Raw genomic sequence first — 26,910 nt, 5'->3', positions numbered from 1 at the left:
ATGATCAAACAACTAAGGGAACTAATAGAACCAAGATGGGGTGTTTTGTGGAATCCAAGATCTTGGAGTGTGTATTTATATTCATAATATTATGAATTTGTATCAATCTCATACAGTACAGTAAAACCAAAGTTTTATCAGCAGAAGGCTACAGAGTTCTGTGTTAGATATTTTTTATTTCTCTTCCTTCTCAGCCACATGCACACACAGTACATTTGCACACAGACCCATACTGGTTAACAACAACTTAGAAAAGTTTAATACCTGAAAAAACAAGAGTTATGAGTTGTGAGTTATAACAGTGATCATGAACAACACTTCCAGTGCTATTTTGATCCATTGCTAGGATGGACTCAAAGGCAAAATGATGGTCTTCAGGCACAGGAAAAAAAGCTAATCTGAAAAGAGCTTTTAGCATGTTTTCTAGTATTAAGACAAAGTCTATGTGCAACTAAAATTTTCCTTAAGCATCTAAGGGTTAGGCTAATATGATGCTGCCATTGGGACACAATCATTTAACCTTTAATATTATTACACATTAGTTACTAATGTGCAATAACTGAGGAGTTTGAAAAATTGATGTTAACAGGAAAACTCCTATTTTCATTGTGTTTACACTAAATGGATACCAAAAGTCAATCTGTAGAAAGAAAAAACAGCATTTTGAAAGGGATGACAAAGTATTTTGGATTATGAGAAAGGACATATCTAGAATGCTTATTTGTTAGAAAAATACTGGCAAACTGGCAAAGGCAAAATTCCAAACAATTTAAATTAATTAAAAAGAATTATTTATCTGTAATTATCTATAATTCTACTAATTGTCTGCACATGTAACTCACCCAATACTACATCTGTAACTCAGCTTTTGAAGCTGACAGTTGTGCTAACTGAACAAATGCTATGTACCACTAAAAGAGTGCAGATTATTCAGATGAAAAATCCAAATCACAGTGACCGATCCTCACAAATTTTACTACCTAGGCTAAAAAGTGACTTGAAGCATCATTGTTGCTTTAAAGCACTATGAAACATCTAAACTCTCAGTGTTCAGTTAATTCTCCTGGGCAAGTAATTTAAGAGACTGCTCTTTTACTGCTCAGATAGCTACAGGTCAAACTTAAGCATCTGATATTGGTCTACAGGAGACTCTACCACCCAACGCAGAGAGAATTAAGATGATTATTACTAAAGGTCAATATTTTGAGTAATAAAGTTGCTAAAGCATAAAATTCCTAAGCATTAATAAGCATATTTGCCCCCATAAGAGTCCTGGTATTTATATTAACATTATTTTCTGTTGCAATTCTGGGTAAACTGAACTTCCTGACACATGTAGCATTTCTTTGTGGTCAGGGAGCTAAATTTTGCCACAGCAATTGTATAACCAATTCATCACTGTTCAACTGCATGAATAACTAGCAACAATTAAAACCTCCCCCTCAAAAGAATTTCTACAGTGCCAATGGCATAAGATAATTTATACAGATTTTTGCCAACAATCAGCAGCACTTGCTGATCTGGACTGAACTTTCCACTGCCAGTGCCAGTCAGCTGAGCCACCCCAAAAGAGCAGCATAAAGAATATGTGCTCTGTGATATGTTTTTAAGGCAGATTCACAAACACCTATTTGGACCTATTTTCACTCCAAATTCCAGAAGGATGTTAAATTTTTAAGTCAGTTAAGGCAAGCTGATAGGAAGAGGTATTGTATGCATGCATTACAGTTTCCAAATTGTATCAATATTAAGAATTATGAGAAAATTCTGAGGACTGGGAAGTCACTGATTATTTTAAAATTATGTTTTCACTCAGTAAATTTCCCAGTCACCTGGGCAGTAATACCACCTGATTAAAACAACTCCCTCAACAGTATCTTGCTAACAAAGGGGTTTTAAGTTCCTTGATTAAAACTTGCAATTCCAAGTTCACTTTCCTGCCATATTTGTTTTCAGATTCTGCATAAAAATAAGGTGCTATTACATACTGCAATGCAGACTGCCCTGAAATCTGAGGAAGATATGGTCAGATTGAAAAAAAAAAAGAGCAGAGACATTCAAACCATTTAACTGTACACAGACCATACAGGAAACCTACGCTTCCACAATCATAAGAAGTTCGGTTCCCCCCAAGATGACTTCAGAGCAGAAACCTAAATCAGTGCCTTGAATGCTTGAAGTGCTTCAGTAATTACTTAAAGCAAAGCATCTTTGTTAAGGCACTGTGCTAAAAGCATTCAACTTGAATAACCAGGTAGCTTGGTCTGCCTGGATCCTACAGCATGAAAAAGATTAAGCATTCCAAGACCAGAAAACAGACTTTTCTGTGAATTAGCAGGTAACTTTGTGACCTTTTTGAATAACCTCAAACAATCATTACTGTAAAACTGTAAGGAATTAAAATATACTGAAAATTTGAGAAGTATATTGCAAACTAAATGAATAAAGAAAACTTCAAAAGTCAGGAATGCAACATTATCACAGCTCCTGAAAACAGTATCAGTAAGAAAACAGTGTTGCGCAAACTGAGGCTTATCTTCCTCAACTTTCCCTGATTTGCTCCTTCTTGTAAGCTGACTGTATAGCAACATTGATTTGAATACTTTATCTGCTAACAAGAATAAAACAAAGCAATTGCACAACACTGATAAGCCAACTATATTTTTCAGGAGTTTGTAAAAATTCTGACATGGATACGAATACTCTTAGGGGCTCAGTCCTTCTTAGTGAGAAGATATTTAAAATAATTAAAACAATAATGTGTACTTTAACAAGCCCAAACTGATAATGGCTTCTCATTATTTCTTCCTTTCAGAAACAAACACCAAATGAAGCCCCCACAAAACAAACAAACAAACAAACCTCCTCAACCCAATAAAACAAATTCCAGACATTTCTGATCTATTCCATTTAGGAGAGAAAATCAGTACAGAATTTCTCCCAGATCACAAAGTTACCTTTGATTTTAAGCACGAACTAGATGACCTGCAAGAATTTATAATCAAAGAACAAGGATGGGTGGCTATGCTGGTGTATGTATGTGTATGCATACAGTCATGCATATAGGCATGTAAAACATATTTATGCTTCATAAGCTAATTCCATTGTTAGGCAGGAAAGTCCATTAATAACTGAAAAAGAAACACAGATTTTCCCCTAGATTACCATAAAAATTATTAAAAATACATATGAAGAAGTTAATGCTCTCTTACCAAACTTAGGTGTCTGACTTTTTAGACACTATTTATACACACTAGAACAAAGTAAAGACCATCTTCCAACATGGGTTAGGGTGTTACCTACACTTTCCAGACCTCTTGCAAAAAAATTAAATTCCAACCCATCCAACTTTTAACAGACAAAATTTTGCCTGAATCCCATTCTTACCTCAAGTTCTGTGGTGCTTCACCAAACAAACTGCAAATTTCTCTAATTTGTTTCAGTGCAGGAATGACCCATTTGTCATTTGTGCGAAGTTCTTCTATAAAACGATCTATCCACTGGATCTTTTGTGTATCTCGATCCTTAAAGAACAGCAGTTTATAATCAAAATCAAGCACACTGCAGAACTACTCTAATTCCCCTTCTTTGTTTCCAAGACAGAACACACAAAGTCAAATACTGGATCACCAGAGTTCTGAAGCATGAAAGCGTAACAGAAGTAACTGAGCAGCTACCAGTGTTAAAAACTCCTTGCACTCAAGCACTCAGTACTTATTTAACAAGTGTTTAAATAATTTGCTCTCTCTTCTTTCATTTGTTTCTACTCACTGTCATAAAATATCAAGAAACAATGAGAAACTGTTTCTTAACAAGATGGATAATGGATTCATTTCAAACCATAATTAATTACTGCTCTGACAGACTTCCACAGAAGTTTGGGTGGGGAAGGAGAGTGTATAATAGTATGAAAAGGTCCTTTCTAATATTATACAAGCAGATAAGGACTTACTGGCACAAAAAATCCTCAACAAAACCAACTGAAACAAACTAGCATGAAGTTTGGGAAAAAGCAAGGGGGGGTTGCTTTTCCTTTCTCCCTGTTTATTTTGGTAGGGTTCTTTTCCAATTCTTCCAGCGTGCTAATTACAGTACATCACCAACTGCAACAAGACAGGCAAACTGGCGTACTGCACTCTCTCCCACTAAAGCACCAACAGTGTTTAAATTAAAGTATGTCCTGTAACATTTTAAAAGTACAAGGATGTTGGAAGAACCATATAAATTTAGGTACTAACACTTTTGTTAAATTATCAAATACCTTGAATTTTTCATGGGGAATGGAAGGAAACTCTGATTTCATACTGGATTACTCACCTGTGAACAGCTGTAATCTAAGATTTTTATATGGGCACTAAGAGCCTGGTCCATAATATCAACTGGCACATCATCACTGTGAGCCAAATTCCACAAAAGGTTCAGCACTTTGTGTGCCATCACACCATCCTTGTCATCCTCTGCAAGGCGACGAATTAACTCAAGCAGTTTCTCCCGCTGTTTCTTGCTTGCATTTGTCCAACTTGCCTACGACAATATATAAAAAAATAATTATAGAAGTCTTTCTTTTAAAAATTCCACACATAACCTGCACTGTTAACAAACAATGTAACAATAAAGCGATGCAACTACATAAAGAACTTTCACATTAATTCCTGTCATTAATAATAAATTACAAATTAGAGCAATACATAAGCCAGACACAACTGAAGAGCTCTTGCAGTACTTGCAACCACAGCTTACTCAACTTGAGGCTTAAAAAAAGATGACTCTTTGTTTAAAGATCACAGATGTGCTTGGAATAGTTAACAATCAGAGCAGACTCAGCTGTTTCTTTCAAATGCTTTCACAAAACTCCTGAACTTACACTTAAAAGATTTCTTAAATAACTTAAAATTCACTACACATAAGTAAAACTTTAATATCACTCGTGCCTCTGAGTCTGACTGAAGCACAAGGCCCTTTTTCCTGGATAAGTTTTCTACATAATATCACTTCATATTCATCCCTCAAGGTCAGACACAACAGTTTATACACAGAACCTCTGAGCACTGGGTTAAGTATCTGAACTACAGAACATTAGACCCACATTCACCAAACTACAGGACCACACTAAACAAAGTACAAATTGCATGTAAGCCAAATTATGACTAGAATGCGTTTATCTAAAAAGAGAAAACAGAGTTCCAAAGCTGGCTTGCATTTTCTAGTACAGCAGATCATGTCCTGAAAGTGAAACAGTAAACCAAGCCAGGGAGCACCACTACTGGAAGCTGCAAATGTTAAATGTTGTACATAAAAGCCAATGAATAACATAAACTTTCAGAATCAAGTTGTTTTGTCATTTCAAACAAATCACTATGTGTTTATAAACATTCAACTTTATCTTCCTGAGACTGTTTCATTTTGTACGTAAGCTAAACAGAGAAAAGTTATTACATGATAAAAGAGGAAGTTGGGGGAGCAGGGAACGGAAGTCCTTGATCTCCTCTACTTAAAAGATCAAAAGTAGCACTGCCCAGTAAACCCGACAAAACCTACTCTAGTGCCAGGAGAAAAACATAATTTACTAAATCACCAAACACTTCATAATTTGCAAAAAATGCAAAAAGGTATTTATGATAAATAACTTATTTTATTTGGAAAATTCTACATTCATTCCTAGGATAGCTAAATATAACCACAGGCTTCACAGACCTGCATTTATCCTCAAGTGTTTAAACCAGAAAACAAAATTGTCTACTAAACAAACATAAGCAGCCTTTGTTTCAGACAGGACGTAAACAGAAAATCTCACAAGGAGTGCTCATTAAAGAACAGCCTTTCTAGAATTAAATATTGCAGACTATTGCTACACATTAAGAAGTCTTAACATACAGAAACTGAGCAAAACTGAAAGAAATAGAAAGAAAGACACTTGAAAAAGCCACAAATTCACACACACCCTCACAACCCATTTCCTGAAAACAGTCAAAACACAGAATTACCTTAAAACAATCAAACAGGTGATCAAGCTGTTCAGGAGAGAAATCCCAAGCTAATTTTGCGAGGAGATCATGTACATTTTTTACAATGGCTTCGTGTTTTCCTGCCTGTAAGGAAGAAAAAAAAAGAATCCATCAACAATTCATATTAAGTCAAGCATCAAGACATAATTTTTACAGGAAGACTGTTAGAGGTGGCCAGCAAGAAAAGTTGATGCTGTGGGAGCAGCACAGCAAACTGAATACTACACTGGGAATTCACAATATTTAGATTTCCCTTTAAAGTGTAAGTATTTAAGTGTGCTTTGCCTGCACACACAAGTATTTATTTAGAACATAAATACCACAGCATCAAAATATTTATTTTTTTTGTTCCTGCTACAAAATCAAGCTGGGACAGTGGACAATAAAATCTAAAAGGCTATTTTTACCTACAAACTGATATTTTAATGTTGTTTTGTAGGGGGTTTGATGGTTTAGGGGTTTTTTTAATAAGAAATTACTCAAGACCTACTTCTGAATTTCACTGAGGTGTTTTAAGGTGTAAACCAATTTTTAGTATTTCCACATAGTTTCTCAGGTTGAATTATTTCCTTTGTGTTAGTGGATTCACAGACAATTAAAGCCTTCTATTGCAAAGAACTTGTTACCAGACAATGTTTTTAAGTGCAGCAGCTTTTAAACTTACAAATCCACCAACGAAACAACTAAGAACAAGATGCTGAGTCCTATACTAGACATAGTTTTAACTGAGAGTTTGGTGTACACCACAATTTTAACATTTAAGGAGGAAGAAAACAGGGGGGAAAAAAGCTAGTTCTATTTCACTCTGACTATGAAGAAAATTTTCTGCCCAGGCTGGAAAACACATCCCATACTTTACATCTGCACTCAAAACCAACAGATTTGGACTATGAGAATCAATAGATGATTTACTGTAGAAAATTTTCCTCTAAGTGAGAAATAAAAAATGCAAAACAAATACCTAGAATACACATTCTGATGTAATTAATCTTGTACACTATTAAAAATATATGTGTAAGAACTTTTGAAATTCAATTCCTACTAAAAACTTCCATCAATAATTTAAAACCAAAACTAAAAAAAAATAAAACCAGACTAAAAGCTTTGTTACATACTGTGCCTTAAATTCTTTATAAGATGCCATAAATTTTTGTTTAAAAAAAAGTCATTTTAAGTAATAATGTTCATTTTCACATTATGGGTCAGATTACAAGAAGGGGAATTACTAAACCCTTCATTCCACTTGACTTTGGAAAACATCTTGTCATCTTTTTCCTCTTACCAGACCATTTCCTGGATATAAAAAAACTGAGAGCATACAGAGTAGAAAGAACATCTATAATATAACAAATAAAAGGAGAAGTATGGCCAGCTACTGGGGGGAGCAAGAAGAGCAAGAATATAATGAAGGTAACAACCTTGATTTGGGAGGTTTTTAACAGATATGGGGAAGCTGTTAAGCACTGAAGGATCTGGGGAAGCAGAACCAGACTGGGAGGAGGTAAGGAACCTGGTGTGTGACCTGCCAGCTTGCTGCACAGGAATGGGGAAATGTCTGTGAAGTTCCAGCCAGTTAAATACTCCAGAGAGTCATGAGACTGCAACCTCTGCCATTCTGTATTTTGTACAGCTGGATCTTTCCCTGCAACTCCAGAGGCTGCAACTTAACGCTTGCATTTAGAGACTTCCAACATTATTCCTTTAATCAAATACACTCCTATATTGTGAGCACTGGCTTTGTAAGACATGAAAACACTTCAGTAAAATTAAAACTTAGGTTGCCTTTGAAAGGCAAAAGCAGCATCATTGCAGTACTTCTAGTAATACTAAAGAGTCTCAGGTGCATGCTCACCCTCTAAACCCAGGCAGCAACCCAAGTGCTTGAGCCTGAAAGCAAAACCTCCCCACTGGTGCACTGAGGCTGAGCTAAAATAGCCTGTTATATAAAGCTACACAGTAAATCAACTCCCCACTACTGAATTTCATGCCCCAGCTGCTCTCAGGAGCAGTCATTTAATAAGAACTTCTAAACACTATGGTACACTATAGGGAGTAGTGAAGTCAGTGAAAACCATTCTGTATTAGCAGATTTTAGTATTCTTAATTTTTAGTTCCATTATAATCCCATGGCATCTACCTGAATAAGAGTTACTTTCACACAAAAAAGTACAGGGCAAAATTACAGCCAGAGCAGTGCAGTAACCACCTACTTTAAAGCCTAAGAAGTAGAGCAGAGCAAGCTGGGTGTTTAAGGGCATTGAACAATTCTTCAGAAATGACTCCTATTTATTCTTAGTATTTTTTTTTCAACTATTAGGGTGGACTACCTCCATTTTTAAGGGTTGCACCACATATTCACATTTTTCTGGAAGGTCAGAAAGTTTGACTTACACTAGCTTATCCTCATGTCCTATTTCCAAGCACTAGGAGCAAGGTAATTGCTTGGAAGACATTTTTTTTCAAATTTCAGATTTTTTCTCCTCTTATTAAAAGTGATGCTCAGGAAAAACACAACTGTAGGGAATTCAGAGACTAGCAACACATATTTCTTCATGCATTTTAAAATACTACACTATCATGTATCATGTCTCTGCACAATGTTGAAGGTTCCTTAACACTTTAAAAGGATCATCTCTGCACAATGTTCTGGACTGTTCCCTCAGGCTTTACATATACATGTAGCTAAGCCCTTCCACTGGAGACATTTGAGATGACAATTTTAAGCTCCAAGACCCCCAAAATGAACACCATTTCACCTCAATTTTTTCTTCAGCTTTGTCTAACACAGAGCAGAAGCAGCCCAGGCTCTTTTCTCAACATGACATACAAGGAGATTTCTCCTATGCAGCAGCAGACAAGCAGTTGAATTATTTACCTGTGCAGCCCAAATGTTGTCAAGATCCTGCAAAGTGAGAGCTTTCTCTTTGATGACAAATCGGAGAATTTTCTCAAGTTTTTCTACATATTGAGGTTGATGAAGACTATCTCTTAATACAATTGATAAAATGTTGTTCTGCTGGATCCATTCCTGAATATAAAAAGAAAGTAGTGCCATCTCAAATTATTCAGGTGCCATCATTGATATTTAAACTACAAAATAAAAATCCAACCTATTGCAGATTAAAAAAGATGCAGCACAACAGGAAGGCTTTTATCTTTAGTTTCCTCTCTCAATTAAAAAAACTCCACCATTTAAAATAATACAGTATATTACTGGATTATTACTGGAATCTTCTTCACTGTGTTATCTTAGGACGGATTTTTTTCCAGGCATATTATAATCATGAACTTAGAGCATAAAAATGTTCCAACAATTTCAAAAATAAGAAGCCAATATGAAGAAGAGTTAACTCTCCTATTCAACAAACAAAATTTTTATCTTCCAATTCACAATCATTAAGTATCAAAACCAGATCATTTAAAACACTTCTAATTGTACTGGTACACTTAGAGCACATCCCGTAACAAGGACTTAAGCAAGGACTGAAATATAAAAAAGATTATTTAAGTACTGCCACTTTTAGGAGTTCTGAAATATTTCTAACTGAACCAAAGGCAAATATTCAAGTCATATTTAAGGAGATGCAATTTTCTCAGTGGTGTCACTGACACAGTCAGACCATTTTGTTCCAAGTGAAGCAAAGCAGGATGTGCTCTGAGCACTGAAAGAGAAAACAAACATCCACAGCATCGTAATTTCCACAGTGTCCTTGATTAGACTTATAATATTCAAATGCTGGTCTCATGAAATAATGAGATCTAGACGTTTTCAGTTAAAACCATTGGTCTTGTATGAGATGCCAAACTGTAGAAAATATGCAAAAAAGAGACTATTTTTCTCCTATTGTTTTAAAAAGTCAAAACTGCCATTATTCTTTCTTGTCAGATATCCTTTTGTAGATTGCAAACCTCACAACAGGTGGTCAGTCAGAAAGATAGGGCAGAACAGCATAAAAATCACTTAACACAACTGGATTTCACAAAGATTAAGAGAAAATACTTCTTATTTTAGTTTTATAATTGCTCATTTTCATATTCCATATGCATGCATTCAAGCAACAGTATTCAAAATACAAAGTATTGATTAGAATAAAAATGTAGTATCTAGAATTTTCTGTACCAAAGCATCCAGCTTCTGAAATGTGAGAAGCAGAGTAATCACTTAAAACTCCAATGGGAAAAAGCTGAAGCACCAAACCCAGACTATATCCTTATTTTAATGACCATTAAATTTCGAATTACTGTGGCACTGAAGTTTCAAATGAATCACACTTGTTTTATCTAGGTTTCTCTGGGTATTTTAAAACCCTATATTAAACCTACAGTATTCAAGGATTTGGTTTTGTGCCATGTTTTTAGCAGCACTGAAAAGTATTTCTCAACAGCAGCTTTGACTCAAATACAGCATTTTTCCACAGAAAGGTTACTACGAAAGTGCTTTATTACAATTACATGATACCTAATGTTTCTAACACTGTATGTGAAAAAAAATAGTGTGCGCTGGATCCACAATACAGAGCTACTTCTACAGTTGGAGTACAAAGGAGAAACAAAATCTGTGCAATGAACTTCACTGAAAAGGAGCACTTACTGCCATTCTTTCAGCTGTGAGCCACTCTTCCTCTTCAGGATTTCCATGTCGATGAGTGTAGTATGACACACTGGATATTACTTTGTTGACTTCATTTAGTGCATTCATTTTACCATTGAATGAGGAAATTTGTAACAACCTGTGAGAAAAATTTAATGTAAGAAGTGTGGAAAAAAATGTTGCCAGTGGCATATTATATTAGGAGTAGCATCTTACCTAAGAATCATTTTTAACCTAAATATTTCTAAATTTTTTACAGTTTCTTCCTGTCCTGGAACTCTTGAAGCTAAGTTCTTTAGAGATTTGATTATCATTGACAGAGCATCATTTTTGGCTTCATTCTTTGCTTCTTTTTTCAGTTCATCATCTGTTAAATTTTCTAAAAACTGTGGAACCATTTCTATAATTGGAAGGAAGTATTTCTTCACTGTATGTAATGTTAAAAATTCAAAACATTGTCCAAATGGCCTAAAAAACAAAGAAAAAAAAGGAAAGTGTCATAATCAGTAGTCTTGCAATATTATGATAATAAGATGCAATTAAAGAAACTCATATCTACTTAGAAGCACACAAAATGGTGAAGGTAGACACAGTCAGCTAAAGAGATGGAGTGAAAGGAAGTGCTTCAATAAAATTTTAAGCTTTCTGCTAACATGTATTTTATACTGAGCCCAACTTTTGCAAATGCTTAAACCATTATTCAGAAAAAAAACTTACTTGATGAGAGCTGCAATGATCTGAACATTCAATGCTGATCCACTCATGAATCGATCATGCAAGATCTGAAATCCATTTAATGTGCCAAACTTGTTGATAAGATCTACTAGCCAACCCTGTAATAAAACAAACAGTTATTTTCTGATATTTACAAAATACCATCTAGAAATACTTTCAAGTACCTGTTAATAACAATATTTGCTTTTTAAAATCTTTATACAACAGTTTACATATTCAGTTTTAAGGAAATGCTCAGAAACAGGTAAAAAGATCTTTTCTGTTATCTGTCAGAGTAGGTGCTGTATATGAGCTACTCAAAGGCATTTATTAAATACATAGGAATAAAACTGACTATAATTTAGGTCCAGCTTTGGCTGCTAAATTACTAAATAAAGTCTGACAGTTCTGGTATTTTTTCTTTGCCCTGAATGTGATAATGACACATAGAAAGAGATTAAGAATGCAAAGTAACATTCTTCTAAACACAACTAGCAGTGCAAGGCAAGTCCAAGGACACTGGAATTTTTTATCCTTGGTTCTTACAAATCAGTAGTCAGTAGTTCCACTAAAGAAAAAAAATTTAAATTAAAAAAAGAACCAGGATGGACTGCTAATCTTCACTTCAGTTAAAAAACCCCAAAAACAACAAAAACAAAACTCCAAGAAACCACAGCTACAAAAACAAACAACAAAAAACCCAAACAAGTAAAACACCCAAACCTTCAACATCCCCCCAAAACAAAACCAAACCAAAGCCACCAAACAAACCACAATGACAGTAGTATCTCATGTCCAATTAAAAACATTTCTTCCACAATTGGAAACAGTAAGGGAGAAAAAAATCCTACTTTATCACAATCTCCTCTTCATAATGTGTCACCTACAAAATTTCATGCTAAGTGAGATGGTAAACCCATCAACTGGCAAATGCAAGCAAGCCAATTAACACAGTAGGAATGGAATTCCAACAGAGTTGCGCCAGCTTACCACAGAAACACGTGACACAGTTTGACTGTGGTGAAGACAGGAAGAGTTAGAAGGGGAAATGTACATTAAATCAGGAGTCACAAGCAGCAGAACATCTTAGTGATAGACAGACTGAAGAGTGCTTTTGCCTGCCTAAAAACACTTCTCTACAGGTGCTGAGTCATTAGGAAATATTGCACAGAATAAAATACACAGGTCTGGAAAGGCTCTCATACTTTTGGTGATCGTGGGTCAGGAGGACGGGCATAAAGTTCATCTTCAGCGAGCTGGACTCCTGCAGGAACTGTTTCTGAGGGACGAGTACCATTGTATAGATGGAATTTGCAGTGAGGATTTAAGGCCATGGCAAGAAGTTCAAGAAGGGGAAACCAATCTTGGGACAGCTTGGCCACACAGAGTTCCACTAGCCGATGAGTGTTGTTAATAATACATCTCTGTTAATGAAAAAAAGAACAAGTAAGAATGTGGCAGGGGACTGCACAACAAATATGAACTATAAACTCAGAACATGCACGGTTCTGGTCCTCCCCAAATAATCTCTCATGTTTTACTTCCTTCCAAAACACTGGAGGCAATAAAGTAAAACACTGACAGAAAGATGACTCCCCATTGCCTGTTCAGATCCATGCATACCAGAGTTCTCATAACTCACTACTGAGTTTCAAAGACTAGACCCGGTTTTTACAGTCCCCCCCTAATCACAAAGGCAGTCTCCTTCCTTATTTAAATGACCATGCTCTTTAGAAATATAACATTAAAAACTCACATGAATCTCGAACTTCCAGCCACTCACTGCCTCGTCTGTAAGGATTTTTGTGAAGGATATTGTTAACCCATCCCGAAAAAATCGCTGGCATGCTTCACTTTTGACATCAAGGCCTATTTAAAATAAGAAAGAACAACAAACTATTAGACATGGAATTAGTTGTTACATGAACATTTTAAATGTTGAAAGCAGAGACTTGGTGCACTGGTGTTGATCAGTTCTCAGTAGCTCATACAGGGCTGTGTTTTGATTTGGGCTGGAAACAGTGCTGGTAACACAGCAATGTTTTCTTTACTGCTGAGCAGCACTCTCATATCCGAGGCTTTCCTGCTTCTCACAGCATCCTGCCAGGAAGTAAGCTGGGTGTGCACAAGGATTTGGGAGTGGATACAGTCAGGACAGCTGAGCCCAAGGACCACAAGGATATCCCAAACCATACAGAGCTGAGGAAGAATGAAGGGGGAGATGTTAGAAGTGATATTGTTTGTCCCCCCAAGTCACTGCTACATGTGATGGAACCCTGTTGTCCTGGGGATGGCTGAACACCTGCCCAGCTATGGGAAGTGGTGCATGAATTCCTTGGTTTGCTTTGCTAGCACACTTTTGTTTTATCTGTTAAACTGTCTTATATGTTTTTTAACTTTTGCCTCTCTGATTCTCTCCCCCATCCCAGTGGAGGGGCAATGAGCAAGTGGCTGTGTGGGTCTTAGTTGCTGGTTGGGGTTAAATCACAACATTTGGACTTCAAAGGTTTGGTGTTTAAAGTTTCAAAACTGATTTTAAACAAGTCTTGGATAAAAACAAACTTACATGAGCTTAAATGGACAAAAAAAACTTGATGGATTAATGTTCTAGTAAAGCCACCTCAAAAAATTACATTCCTTTCCATAATTTTTAATTGTTTTTAAAAACATGTGATCTGGGTTGGCTTTTTCCCCCATGTTTACTAAATACTTTGATATATATATACTAGCAAAAATAACAGTAAGTACAATCTTTATCTTCCATTCTTCTTTATGTTCTCTCTTATCTACTTGCTAACAGCATAACCAGAGAATGAAGAGGAGTAAAAACAACTATTTCAAGGAAATGCAGAAGATACAGCTTCAATAGTGGTCCCACAGAAATGCAGATGAATCATCTTGAGAGAGATAAAGATGGTATTTAGATGTTATTGAAAACAACTCCCGTTACTGGGCTGGCCTAACTTTTGGATGTGCATGTGCCCATGCACACACAGATTTAATTTTTGTCACTAGGGTCTCCCTCTCTTTCCCATTCCGTGCAATTCATCAAAAACACAGATTTGAGAAAAAGTCTGAAGGCTTATATTGTGTAGTGAAATGTCATTTCACTTCAAGTAAGTTATAAATTCCAGAATTTGCCTTGCATCTTGCTTGCATGTGTCACATTGGAAAGTTCTGGCAGCATGTTCAAAACTGAGTGTAAATGTTAAGAGCAATAAAATCTTTTGAAAAAAAGAGTGGAGAATATTCTTGCCTATAAAAAACAAAACATTAAAATAAACCATTTCTTACTCTTTTAAAATTTATAGTATCTAATTCACTATGACATTTATTTCTGGTGCGAATCTCATTACTGAAAATACTCTGTAAGTATTCCAGATTTATTGTGAAGATAAACATCAGTCCAGCTATTAAATGTTATTTTTCAAATAGGTTTTCTTCTATTAGCAAATAACTCCAGACTATCTGTTGATAGTATCATGGCTCATTGTTTAACAAAGAATTATAGATAAATGCCTACACTTAAAAAGAGAATTTTCCATAGCTGGGTGCATCTGCCAGGAACAATGCAAGTTACAGTTTAACAGGATTCATGTTACTTTGTCAAATTTGCTCCTTTCACTTGAGGGTGGTAATGCTGACACTCATTCCATATACGTAATTTCAATTAGTTCAGTTATGTCCCTTTCCATTGTAATTCTTGAAAAGATTTAAAGATGATACAAATATCACTCATTTTACAGCCAGGGTCACAAAGAAGTAGTGACCCTGCAGTCACTCCAGAATGCTGATGGCCATTGGCTGTGTTAGGAACAAAAGCTACTAAAGAGCCCTAACCACAAGAAAATGGTGCTTGACAAAAACATGTAGTGGGGTCTTTCTAAGTTTTGTTGCTACACAATTTAAATAAGATACAGGCAGCAATACAGAGTTTATGTAATTCAAAAGCTGGCTATTTTTCAATCTGTCCTTTCAGCTCCTCCTTCTGGAAACAGATCTTGTCAGAAGATGAAAAATTCCCACAGACAGGTAGCAAGGAATCCAATTTTAGATGTTACTGAGATAATGAAGCAGTTTAATCTATTAAGAAATATACACAACAGAACCATTTTTATTGCTTCTCTATATAAATCCCACTCTCAAACAGTGTCTGCCAAGCTCTGAGCTACCAAAACAGTGTCAGTTACACCAAGTTACACCCTATCATATTCCCTGGGAACTGGAAGTTATTTAAAAGGAACCATGTTAGCCACCACGTAACTTCAAGTAGCAAAAAACCCTCCAAAAATCCAGGATGCAGTTGTAAAGATAACACAGTAAACAACTAGGGGCTTTCCTTGTTTTCTCCTTATCCAATAACCCTTGCATACACACATAGGAATTCATCTAGAGGGCAACACAGAAGTACTTTCTAGAATTGCACACCAACAACTTCATTAAAAAAAAAGTGCAAAAGCATATGAATATGTTTCCAATGTTTTTCACAACTTTGAGAGGAAAAATAAGCTTTTCTTTTGGGGAACTTTCAACTAAGCCTGATGCTTTGAGGAAGTACACTGATGTCAGAAGAAGCTAGAAATGTCATTCTGCTCTTATTACTTCACTGCATTGACAGCTTTTAGGTTTGGGGTTGTTTTTTTTCTTTTTAAAGATGACTTAACAGCTGGCAGAACATACATCTCCTCTCTCACATATCACAAGCAGGTAATTTCTTTTTACTGCACTGTTCCAACAATGCAGACACAAAGGTGGCTGCACTTTCTCTTGAAAAGCTGGTATTTTTTTTCCTTCAGAACAGATGTGATGCCTGAACATCCTACACTTGCTTGAGGATTCTTGCCAGACCCAGCTACACTCAAAGCCACCAATTCCAAGTACAACTTCAGCTGATAAATCAAGTGTTGGCAACAATATGTCATTATCCTGTGCTGGATCACAAGGATGCACCCTAACTTTAGTGTCTTCACTGAGTGGTCCAAAGCAAAAAGAGACTTAAGACAACACAGAATATCGTGACTACAATTAGCTTTTTCATCTTAAAGCTGCCTAAGACAAACATTTATTACCATGGAAATGAAGATGCCCTGGGCCAGCATCTATGCAGAAGAAAGAGCAGGCACTTTGTATGATGCTATATTCAAAACACAGAGCTGGTAAATGTAGACATCCTAAAAATTTGCTGTGACTCTTCCTATTACTCAAACACAAGCAACCTCCCAGGAGAACAGAACTTTCCAGAACACTTGGCAAACCTGTCAATCTCCCCAGTACAATTTAACAAACACATACACTGTCCCGATATGGAACCCTCTTTCTCCCAAGTCAGACACCAGCAAGCACTGGTAGGACTATTAGTCTAAGCCATGTTTAGACTAATAGTTTAACTTTTCTCTGATATTCTTATAAGTATACATGTGCCAAATCTGAACAAAAATTATCGCAAGATATCTGAAAGCTAGACTAGAAACTTATTAAAAAATAAAAACAACTAAAATTCTTTGAGTTTTAGCATCTGCTATGAAGACCAAACCCACTAGGTCTGATATCAAAGTGAATACAGAAAACAGGTATGACAGGAATGACAGGATTTTTATATCTCTGAGCTTATTTAACTTCCCTACTCGTGCTAAGGCACCTATTTCTAACTACATTAATGGCTTTTTTAAAGTTCTCATCCGTGAAGATTTTGCATAGCACTCTGAAACAATCTTCACGACCAGGGTTGTAACAGAAATTAGTGACAACTTTTAAGCCTTCACCAGGAATTCAAAAGAAGAAGAAAAACCATTGCACACCAGTTCAATAATCAAATGTCTTTCAGTTACCTTTTTTACTTAGGTCAATAGCAGCTTCTAGAAGAACTTCTAATTCCCCCTTCGGCAACACAGGAACAACCCATCGAGGCCTATATTCAAAAACAAACAAACCCAAGTTCAATTGGGATTCTGAAAAATCACAAATCCTTGCCCCATTGTAATGCTTTTAAATATAGGCTCAGTACATAGATTTTTAAATGCCCTGACAAGTATTACACTAACCAACCCAAACAAAAAAGCATTCTGCTTTAAGCTTCTTTCTCTTTACAACTTTACCCAATTAAAAAAGCATTTCAAGAAATCCAGTGAAACAAAGATACAAACATTCTGATTCCACTATGGAGATGTTTGCACAAATCACCTACACCTTGTCCAAAAAGTGTGAAAATACCTGTTGATCATGTCATCCAACTTTGCCAGGTCTGTGTGTGGAAATGCAGGCTCCTCATCTTCAAGCTGGGGTGGAGCATCAGCTTGACCCTGCTCATCAGGCGGGGTAGCTGGGGAGTTCTCATTGGAAGAATCAGGTGAAGAAGTCTAAAATTGGGATGGAAAATACTTTAAGTACTACCTGCACTTGTGTTCCCCTTGTTTTGGCAGTTTTCTGCCATAATGTATCCCAAAGAATAATCTCAAGTACATATCAATATAAAAAAAAATCAGATTTATTAACAAAAAACAGAACATAAAATGTGCTATATTTTTCTCGATCTTCGCAATTGTAAAACCAAGCTACTTTCCCAGTGAGGAAAGTGGGGTTTCCGGGTAACAGCTTCTGCTGTCAGCAGATCATTTTGCAGAAGGTGAAATAAACACACTGAAGCTCCAGTTTTAACAAATCTTGTCCAGGAAAGTTGATTACTTTAAGTAGAGAGATAATTTTCAACAAAGCGCAGAAGATAACAATCACGAAAAACACTTTCTTCAAGAGTTTGCTAAAAATGAGTGACTCACTACTATAACCATCTACTAATCAACCTTGAAGAACATGATTGTTACATCCACTTTGACAGGCCATATAAAACACAATGCATCTTGTAAATGTTGCTTATTATTCATACACAGAAATAGTATGAACTGACAATAAAAGCAAGACTTAAGAAGACAAAACCTCAAGAACATTTTTCACCTGCCATATCACATCTGGTTGGCAGGGAGTGTTATTTTCTTCACAGCAGCCTGTAGATTGCTGGGGTTTGGATTTGTGATCAAAACAGTACTGGTAACACACCAATGTTTTGTCTGCTGGTGAACAGTGCTGACACAGATTCAAGGTCTGTTCTCCTCTTTGATAACTCCTGTCAGAACTTAGATATAGGCAGGAGACACCATGAGGTGGAAGCAGGAAAGGCCACCTGGGATGTTGTCAGAGTAGGAAGAAATGTAATGAGGAAAGCCAGGGCTCACTTAATTAAATCTGGCTTAGGATGTCAAGGGTAACAACAAGGACTTCCTCAAACACATCTCAATCAAAATAAATACATGGGGAAAACGTGGTCCTGTTGCTGCCTCAGCCAGGAGGCCGCGGAGGAGGTTTGGAGGAAGGAAGTTTCCTTTGCTTGAGAAGATTGGGTAGAGACAATGTAATTAAACTTCATATCCACAGGTCCATGGGCCCTGATGGGGATGTACCCACAAGTGCTGAGAGAACTGCTGGAACCATAGTGAGGCAGGAGAGGTGCCTGAAGGCTGGAAGAAAGCAAATGTCACCCCAGTCTTCAATAAGGGTAAGATGGAGAACCCAGGGAACTACAGGCCAGTCAGCCACACTTCAGTCCCTGGAAAGGTGACAGAACAGTTCACTCAAGGGCACCTCTACCCACAGGGAAGACAAGAAGATGATCAGGTGAGGTCAGCATGGATTCACTAGAGGTAAAAATCATGCTCGACCACCCTGACTGCCTTCTACAATGAAACAACTGCCTGGATGGATGAGGGGAGAGCAGGGGATGTTGTCTGCCTCACTTCAGCAAGGCTCTGACACTGTCTCTCACAGCAGCTGCATTCATGAACTCAAGAAGCAAGGCCAGGGTGAGTGGACAGTGAGGTGGATTGAGAACTGGCAGATCCCAGAGGTTGGTAATTGGTGGCACAGGGTCCAGTTGGAGGCCTGTCACCAGTGGTGGCCCCCAAAGTTCAATACTTGGCCCAGGACTGTTCAATGTATCCATCAATGATCCAGGTGAGGAGCAAATGCTTCCTCAGCGAGTTCTCTGGTGACACAAGGCTGGGAGGAGGGGCCAATACCCCAGAGAGCCCTGCAGCCCCTGGGAGGGGCCTCAGCAAGATGGAGAGGTGGGCAGAGAACCTCCTGAAACCCAGCAAAGGCAAATGCAGGGTCCTGCACTGGGGAAGAACCCCAGGCACCAGGACAGGCTGGGACTGACCTGCTGGGAAGCAGCTCTGGGGAGAAGGACCTGGGGCTCCTGGTGGACAATGAGCTGTCCCTGAGCCAGCACCGTGTCCCTGTGGCCAAGAAAGCCAATGGGATCCTGGGGTGCACTAGGAGGAGCAGTGCCAGCAGGTCAGGGAGGTGACCCTGCCCCTCTGCTCAGCCCTGTGAGGATCACCTGGGTGCTGTGTCCAGTTCTGGGGCTCGTAAGTACAGGAGAGATGTAGAGTTCCTGGAGCAGGTACAGCAGAGAGTAGCAAAGATAATGAAGGAACTGAAGCATTGCAGTGAGGAAAGGCTGAGGGGCCTGGGCCTATTTAACATGGAGACAGCTTAGAGGGGACCTCATCAATATCTGCAGAAAGGAGTCAGAGGACGGACCAGACTCTGTCCAGTGATGCCCAGCAACAGCACAAGAGGCAATGGGCAAAAACTGAAACACAGAAGTTCCACCTGAACATGAATAAAAACTTAACAGTGAGGCTGACTAAGCACTGGAATGGATTTCCTGAGAGGTTATGCAGTCTCCTTTCCTGGAGATATATTGTCTGGTCACAATCCCCAGTAAGGTGGTCTAGGGAACTCTGCTTGAGCAGGGAGCCTGGATTAGATGACCACCAGTTGTCCCTTCACACCTTGCCCATCCTCTGATTATTGCTTTGTCCCCAGCAGTTAGCAGGGCAAGAGGCTGGGAGGGGACACAGCCGGGAGAGCTGACCTGAAATGACCCAAAAGACACTCCATGTCACAGAGCCTCACACTTGGCAATAAAACAAAGAGGTTTTTTTTCCCAAGGCAGCTGTTGCTTGGGGACTGGTTGGGCATCCATCAGCTGGTAGTGAGTGATGGCACTTGCATCACTTGTTTCCCCCTACCCCTTCATTTATTAAACTGCATTCATCTCAGCCCAAACAGTTTCTCACTTTTTCCTTCCATTCTCTTCCCCATCCCACTGAGGCAGAAGGAGTCAGCAACAGTGGAGACTTCCTTGGCAGTTAAGGGCCAGCTCACCACACATATCCAAGTACAATCACTAAACCTCATGGTATTAAAAAAATATCATTTTTATACTGAATCAAATAACAAAGCATGACTCTTCTCTTAAATGGTTTTGGCTTTACATGATATTGTTTAAAAGCAACTTTTCTGGTATTTTTTCCCCAACAAAAAAGTATCATTACACTGTGATGTAATACATGAAAGCTTTTGCTTTTCTTCTGAAAGCAAGGAACATGAGAAGCTGTTCAGGAAGTCGAGTACAATGAACAGAGACCCGGATGCAGCTGCTCTGGAAGGGCTGATACCTGAGTGAGCTGCTTTATCCAGAAAGTGCTTTTGCAGAACAGAGCAGAAACCCAACTCGCAGGTGTAATGTGGTTTTACCAATCTGTGGCAGGTTCTACAATGTGGTTCTGAGGAAGCTTTTGGTATTAATCCAGGAAAGCTTCTTATCCAAAACAGGTATGCTTGAAAGAATTATGCCACTGCCTGAAAAGGGAGCATTTTTTGCAATGCCATGCTCTCTAACCATACTTACTTAGCCAATACTACTGCCTTCATCCCTAAAAACACTGTTGTACTTCCAGACACACACAAAAATGTCTAACTTAATAAGAAATCTCCATAAATATACAAATTCAAATAATTCAGGAACACTACTTCCAAATAACAAATTTCTTTATTTTTAGATGAATTGATTGTTAACACCATACCTGATTCTGCTGGAGGGGAGGCTGGGACTGTCCATCAGGAGCCTGGCCCTGGCTATCATTCCCTCCTACCGGAGAGCCACGAGTCGTGGCTGTCATACTCGACACAGGGCAGATCTTTGCAATTTTGTCTGCTTATGTAGTTGATGTGAGAGAAGAAATTATAGTCCACTTAGTAAAGTTGAAGTACCAGCATATGCTTGCCTTAAAAAGCTCCAACTCAAGAACATGCCATCTTGCAGAGACCATTGCATAACCTGGAGGGGGAAAAAAAAGACAATTCTTGTATTAACATATGCATGGAAACACAACCCACACCTGGAAAAGAACATTACAGAAACATACAGAAAATCTTCTGTTTTAGACTTAGTGTTTCTTTTTATTGACTACAACTGAAAAAGTCACATTTGAAATATTTCACATTATTTTAATGCTCTAAGTAAAAATTGCATTTATAATCACCTTTATATCATTGAGAAACTCACACAATTCCAAATGTGTGGCTGTTTACTCTGTATTCAGAGTAAATGTGTGCAGCTGTTTACTCTGACTCTTTTGTGCCTGAATTCCTATAGTAGATTCTCCATCTGAATTCATGGTGCTTCTCAAGGTCTATGTAGAAATGACCTGATTAAGAGCCTAAAAAGCCAAATTTGTAATCTTTTCCAATACTCTACTCCTGACACTAACTAAAGATGTCAGAGGGAGTTAAGAGACTGATTCTACCTCAGCTGAGACTAATACAGATCCTGCAGCCAAACCCCTCTTAGCACATCAGTATTCACCCAGGGAATTTGACCTGCATTCCCTTTATCCAGCATGTGCCTATGAAAGCCTGGGTCCACTGGCCCTTCAGCCCCACTAGGAAGCCCATCACATCCCCACCAAGTGGTTTAGCAGACTGTATGAAGAAAATTGTGACATCAGATTTGTTGAACTTGTAATGGTACATCAACAGTTCCATATTCACTGTGTTTCAACTTCACTGTGTTATATACAGACAAAGAAGTGCCACTAAGTTATAACAGCAATTCCACTCTGTACCACCATGCCCTGTATAACTACAGAAGCTGAAATTTAATTTCCCAGGCAACTCAGACTTCTAAACACCACATAAAACAAAAACAGTTCTCAGAAAGTTTAAAAGCCAAGTAAGGTGATAGAAAGAATTGTATGAGCTTCCAGCAAGATGCATTTGGCAGTGCTGAGTTCCTGATCCAACCACCAAAACCTCAAGTTAACAACTGGAGTGAAATTTCTCTTTTAACACTATGCATATTCCTAAGTGTTTTATTATGATGCCTCATCTCAAGTTTCAATGCTGTTATCTTTCTCCAAGACATTTAAAAATCTTTTCTTATATTGTGTGAATTTGCAAGGCATTACATATACTATAAAAATTGATTGAATACACTCTAACTCCTCTGCCCAGTCTCCAATATTAACAGAAACAACAAACTTAAGAGATTTCTAATATTGTCACTAGAATAATGTTCACTTTTGAATAAAACTGTATTGTTTCAAAACACTCAACTGCAATCCATCTCTAACTTTCATAATTCATATTCATAAGGCTTAGTAAGCCTACTAAGTCCAGAACAAATGCATTACCAACTCAAAACTTTCTTTAGGAAGAAACTGATTTTTGAAATGCAATTTTTAAAATTAATGTATTTGGTATTTAATCCATGCTTTTAAAAAATGCCCTCCTATTTAATTGTTTTCTACTGATGTTTATAAAGATCACTATGTGAAAAGTACCAGCAAGAGTGAGTTTCCTGCCACATATATATACATACACACACACTGCAGTCTACTGCAGTTCAATGCAGTCAGTTCCCCTGCACTACCTGATGGAGGTTTAAACCAGTGAAATCAAACTGCTGCCAACTCACACTGCACTCTTCTGCAGCCCTAAGCCAACCACCAAAACAAACCTTCTCTAATCACCACCATTCTTCCTTAACAGGGCTGGGTCACACAACAGCCACATCAAAAACTTGGGCTGGCACAAGGAGTGAGGCAGCAAAGAAGCAGGAAAAGGGTAAAACAGCTCATTTCAGCAGCAACCCTAGTCCAGGCTGGTTTAAATAGCAGGCAGAAGTGTCCATTGGCAGCTGCAGTTCCACAACAGCTGATGCCAAGGACAAGCTCCTTGATTTCATCTCTTCCCTATTCTAATGCTTTGGGCTGAATTATCGTGAAATGAGCTGCTTCAGAGTACTAAAGGAAACAACAACAACAAAACCCCACCAAATGTACCAAGACAGATTATTTTTCAGTTTCTTTAATTATCTGAAGTGCATTGAAAGGCCAGAGAGTACTCACCCTAAAGCCAGCCAGGGAACCAGGGCAAACTGCAGCTCTCTGGTCAGACTGACTGACATTAGTGTGAATTTACCTGCAGGTTTTGCCTCTGTGCAAAGCATTGTAAATTCCATTCTGCTCAAGGCAAGTAACAAAACCAGGAGATACAAGAAAGCTACTACTGAAAAAGCCAATTTACTCAAAATCTTGCAAATTCATAGATTGAAACAAAATCTACAAATAATATTATGTATTTTGTAGATGCCAGTAAATACAAAACATTTACATGAAGGAATAATCTAATTTTTTTCCTTCCTCTTACTTAGGAATTGTTTGCTTAAGAGTCTAATTATAATTCTCCATGTATATTACTTAAATTAACATTCTCAGGAAAGTGTGTTTCAGGGTTTCCACAGAATTTCACTTGTCTTAGTCATGTGCATTAGACAAGGCCAACTTCCTAAGCAAATTCATCACTTCTCCCTCCAAATTAGTTTGATGTCCTCAAGACACACAATAGTAACTTCAAGTTCTGCTGCAGCTAACTAAAACCACTCCAGCCCCAATAAATCATCTGACTGCTTCTTGTAGTGTCTGTATGTTCTCAATTGCAGGGATATCCTTGTTCAGGTATTTTCCTTTCAATTACAGCATATATAAACATACTTACATAAATGCAATCATAATCCAATTCACGCAATTTAAACAGTATTAGAAGGCAAGGTTTACCAGACCTGTTTTCAGCCACTCATTTACCATTTATGCTTCAGAGAAAACATCAAACTGCATGCCCACGGAGAACACACCACTGCTTTAATCTCTCTAGAACTAATTAACCATGAAACTTTGAATTTGCATCACTTCTTTAACTCAGACTATTCGATTTCAGTTTTTTAGAGTTACAACACACCAAGGCACAATTTGGCTCAGCTGAAGAATAGCCTTCATAACCTATTTATAATTAAACAAATGTAAACTGATTGGTTTTAAGTGTACAGACAGCCCAATAGAACAATTCAAACTGCCTGTATCTAGCTGAATTCTAATGGATACTCAATGTTAGTTTTTATATACATCTCATTTTTACTATTTCAGATTTTGGATTCAGCACACTATCCCAGAATCAACAGAATATGCCAAGCTGGAAAGGCCCCACAAGGATCATCAAGTCCCACTCCTGGCACAGCACAGAACCAACCCCAGGAGTCACAACATGTACCCAAGAGCACTGACCAAATGCTTCTTGAGCTCTGTCAGGCTGATGCTGTGACCACTGTCCTGGGGATTCTGTTCAGTGCCCAATCCCACTCTGGGGGAAGAACCTTTTCCTGATACCCAACCCAAAGCTGCCCTGACACAGCTTCAGGCCATTCCCTCTGTCCTGTCACTGTCACACAGAGCAGAGATCTGTGCCTGCCCCTCCTCTGCCCCTCACCAGGAAGTTGTGACTGCACTGAGCTCTCCCCTCAGTCTCCTCCAGGCTGAAGAGATCAAGTGCTCTCAGCCCCTCCTCACAGAGCTTCCCCTCATGGCCTCCACCATCCTCGTGGCTCTTCTCACATCGCTGGGCACCAGTTTAGGGTGAGGCTGTCCCAGCCCAGAGCAGGACAATCCCTCCCTTGCCCAGCTGGCCATGCTGGGCCTTACATCCCTCAGGACATGGATGTCCCTCCTGGCTGCCAGGGCACTGCTGACCCACATGCAACTCTCCATTAACCAGGACTCCCATGCCCCTTTCTGCAGCACTGCCTTCCAGTACCTCATTCCCCAGTCTGTTCCACACATCCAGGGTTGCCATATACCAGGTACAAGCCACATTAAAAGAAATTACCACCTTTACCCAAAGCTTTGAATGGATGTTTTAACACAGGATCAAGACGGAGACAGAATCCTTTTAAGGGACAAACTCACTCCTCCACTGCTAATCAAGCACTGTATGAGGCTATGAAGACTGAGTCGAATCCCACTGACACTTGCTTTTGCTGCCAACTGAGAAAATTCCTATTTGACATATTCTTCTCATCTCCTTATGTCACCCTGATCCACCACTAAATCAGCTTTTGCTCCAGCTGACTCTTTGGAATCTCAGTAGCCCCAAAAAAGACAACTGTAGGTTTTTGACTCTGTATGGTCCCCATTCAGAAGGCACCATCCAGTGCAAGCAGCACTCCAGGAGAGCCCCTGCTGCCCACACAGAGAACACCAGGCACAGCACTCTCCTCCAGGAGGGGCCTCTGCTCCCAGGCTCAACCCTCCAGTGCAGCTGCACACCTGAACCTCAGCTCTGCTTCCACAGTCTGCAATCTTACTCACGCCTATGTGGCAGAATAGGTCAATTTTGTTTTGGAGAGAAATCAAGCACCTTTTCAAAAGCCAGGGGAAAAACATCAGATGTGGGTTCCTGGATAAGTGGTAGATAAGAAGCAAATATGTACACAATACTCTGTTACAGGATAACATGCCACAGTAAATAAAAGGATGGCATCTTAGTGTGCAATGATAAAGGAACAAACACAATTTTCTAATACAGCTCACTTCTGGAATGGTCTTCTTTTGAGTTACTCCAAGTCTCCTCCTCAAAAGTAACTGAAATACCCCAACACATACAGCCCTTTCCCCTGAATTAACTACTTAAAATACAGTCTCAGAAAAAAACAAATGCAAGGTGCCAGATGACAGAGGCAGAACTCAAAACACATTTTATTATTCATGAGCATTACCTAAGCCCTATTTAGGGGGACAGACCTATTTTTCCTTTAACTTAAATATTCTGGTTATACACAAGTGAGGACATATGTCACAAAATCTACTTTGCCATGCAGTAACAATGAATGCCAGAGTAAAAGTCTGCTTAACACGTAGCAACAGAGCTTTCTACCAACCATACAGCAATTTATTTACAGAATGATGTTCCCATGAAACAGGAGCTCACAGATGTGCTTCATCACAAGTGCTGCACTGCAAAAAGGCTCAACAACAGCAATACTAATTTGGGGTTGAAAGGTATCACTGATTTGTTTCATACAGGATTCTAGGAACTGCCTTCTTAAAACCTTAATAAATACTGAGTCATCACAAGGATTATGATGTGATTCTAGTTTAAAAATTCTAGACTTCTACCCTATTCCTTTATTTCAACCAAAACGACTTCTCAACTGGAAACACCTCCCCCAAATCTGTAACACTGACCTAATTCAGTAGTTACAATATATAAACACCCCCACACATTTTCCATTTTCTTTCCTCCTTGTGCCTCGTATCTTTCAGCAAGGAGGAAATTATTTACATAATCAGAATAGAGAACTGAAGGTCGCAGCATTTCACTCAGTAACACTGACACGCACTGAAAGTGAAATGCATTCAATGATTAATG

At 38.4% G+C, this 26,910-nt stretch overlaps 1 protein-coding gene across 3 annotated transcripts in view; it reads right to left on the bottom strand.

The window, feature by feature from the left end:
- USP9X (ubiquitin specific peptidase 9 X-linked) overlaps window positions 1-26,910 on the bottom strand; it is a 94,785-nt gene that overhangs the window by 49,598 nt on the left and 18,277 nt on the right. For all 3 annotated transcript variants that reach the window (XM_033083869.2, XM_033083877.2, XM_033083885.2), the window contains exons 2-13: window positions 21,234-21,487; window positions 17,521-17,666; window positions 17,139-17,218; window positions 13,067-13,179; window positions 12,516-12,734; window positions 11,314-11,429; window positions 10,813-11,064; window positions 10,597-10,735; window positions 8,881-9,033; window positions 5,985-6,089; window positions 4,318-4,524; window positions 3,388-3,524 (exon numbers count right to left, since the gene is read on the bottom strand). In XM_033083869.2, the coding sequence (XP_032939760.1) occupies window positions 3,388-3,524; window positions 4,318-4,524; window positions 5,985-6,089; window positions 8,881-9,033; window positions 10,597-10,735; window positions 10,813-11,064; window positions 11,314-11,429; window positions 12,516-12,734; window positions 13,067-13,179; window positions 17,139-17,218; window positions 17,521-17,666; window positions 21,234-21,329 (1,763 nt within the window). In that variant the 5' untranslated portion in view covers window positions 21,330-21,487. The remainder of the gene's footprint in view (window positions 1-3,387; window positions 3,525-4,317; window positions 4,525-5,984; window positions 6,090-8,880; window positions 9,034-10,596; window positions 10,736-10,812; window positions 11,065-11,313; window positions 11,430-12,515; window positions 12,735-13,066; window positions 13,180-17,138; window positions 17,219-17,520; window positions 17,667-21,233; window positions 21,488-26,910) is intronic.

Source organism: Catharus ustulatus, chromosome 2 (genome assembly GCF_009819885.2).
Source record: "Catharus ustulatus isolate bCatUst1 chromosome 2, bCatUst1.pri.v2, whole genome shotgun sequence".
Lineage (NCBI taxonomy): Eukaryota > Metazoa > Chordata > Aves > Passeriformes > Turdidae > Catharus > Catharus ustulatus.
This window is presented reverse-complemented; position numbering and strand designations above follow the sequence as displayed.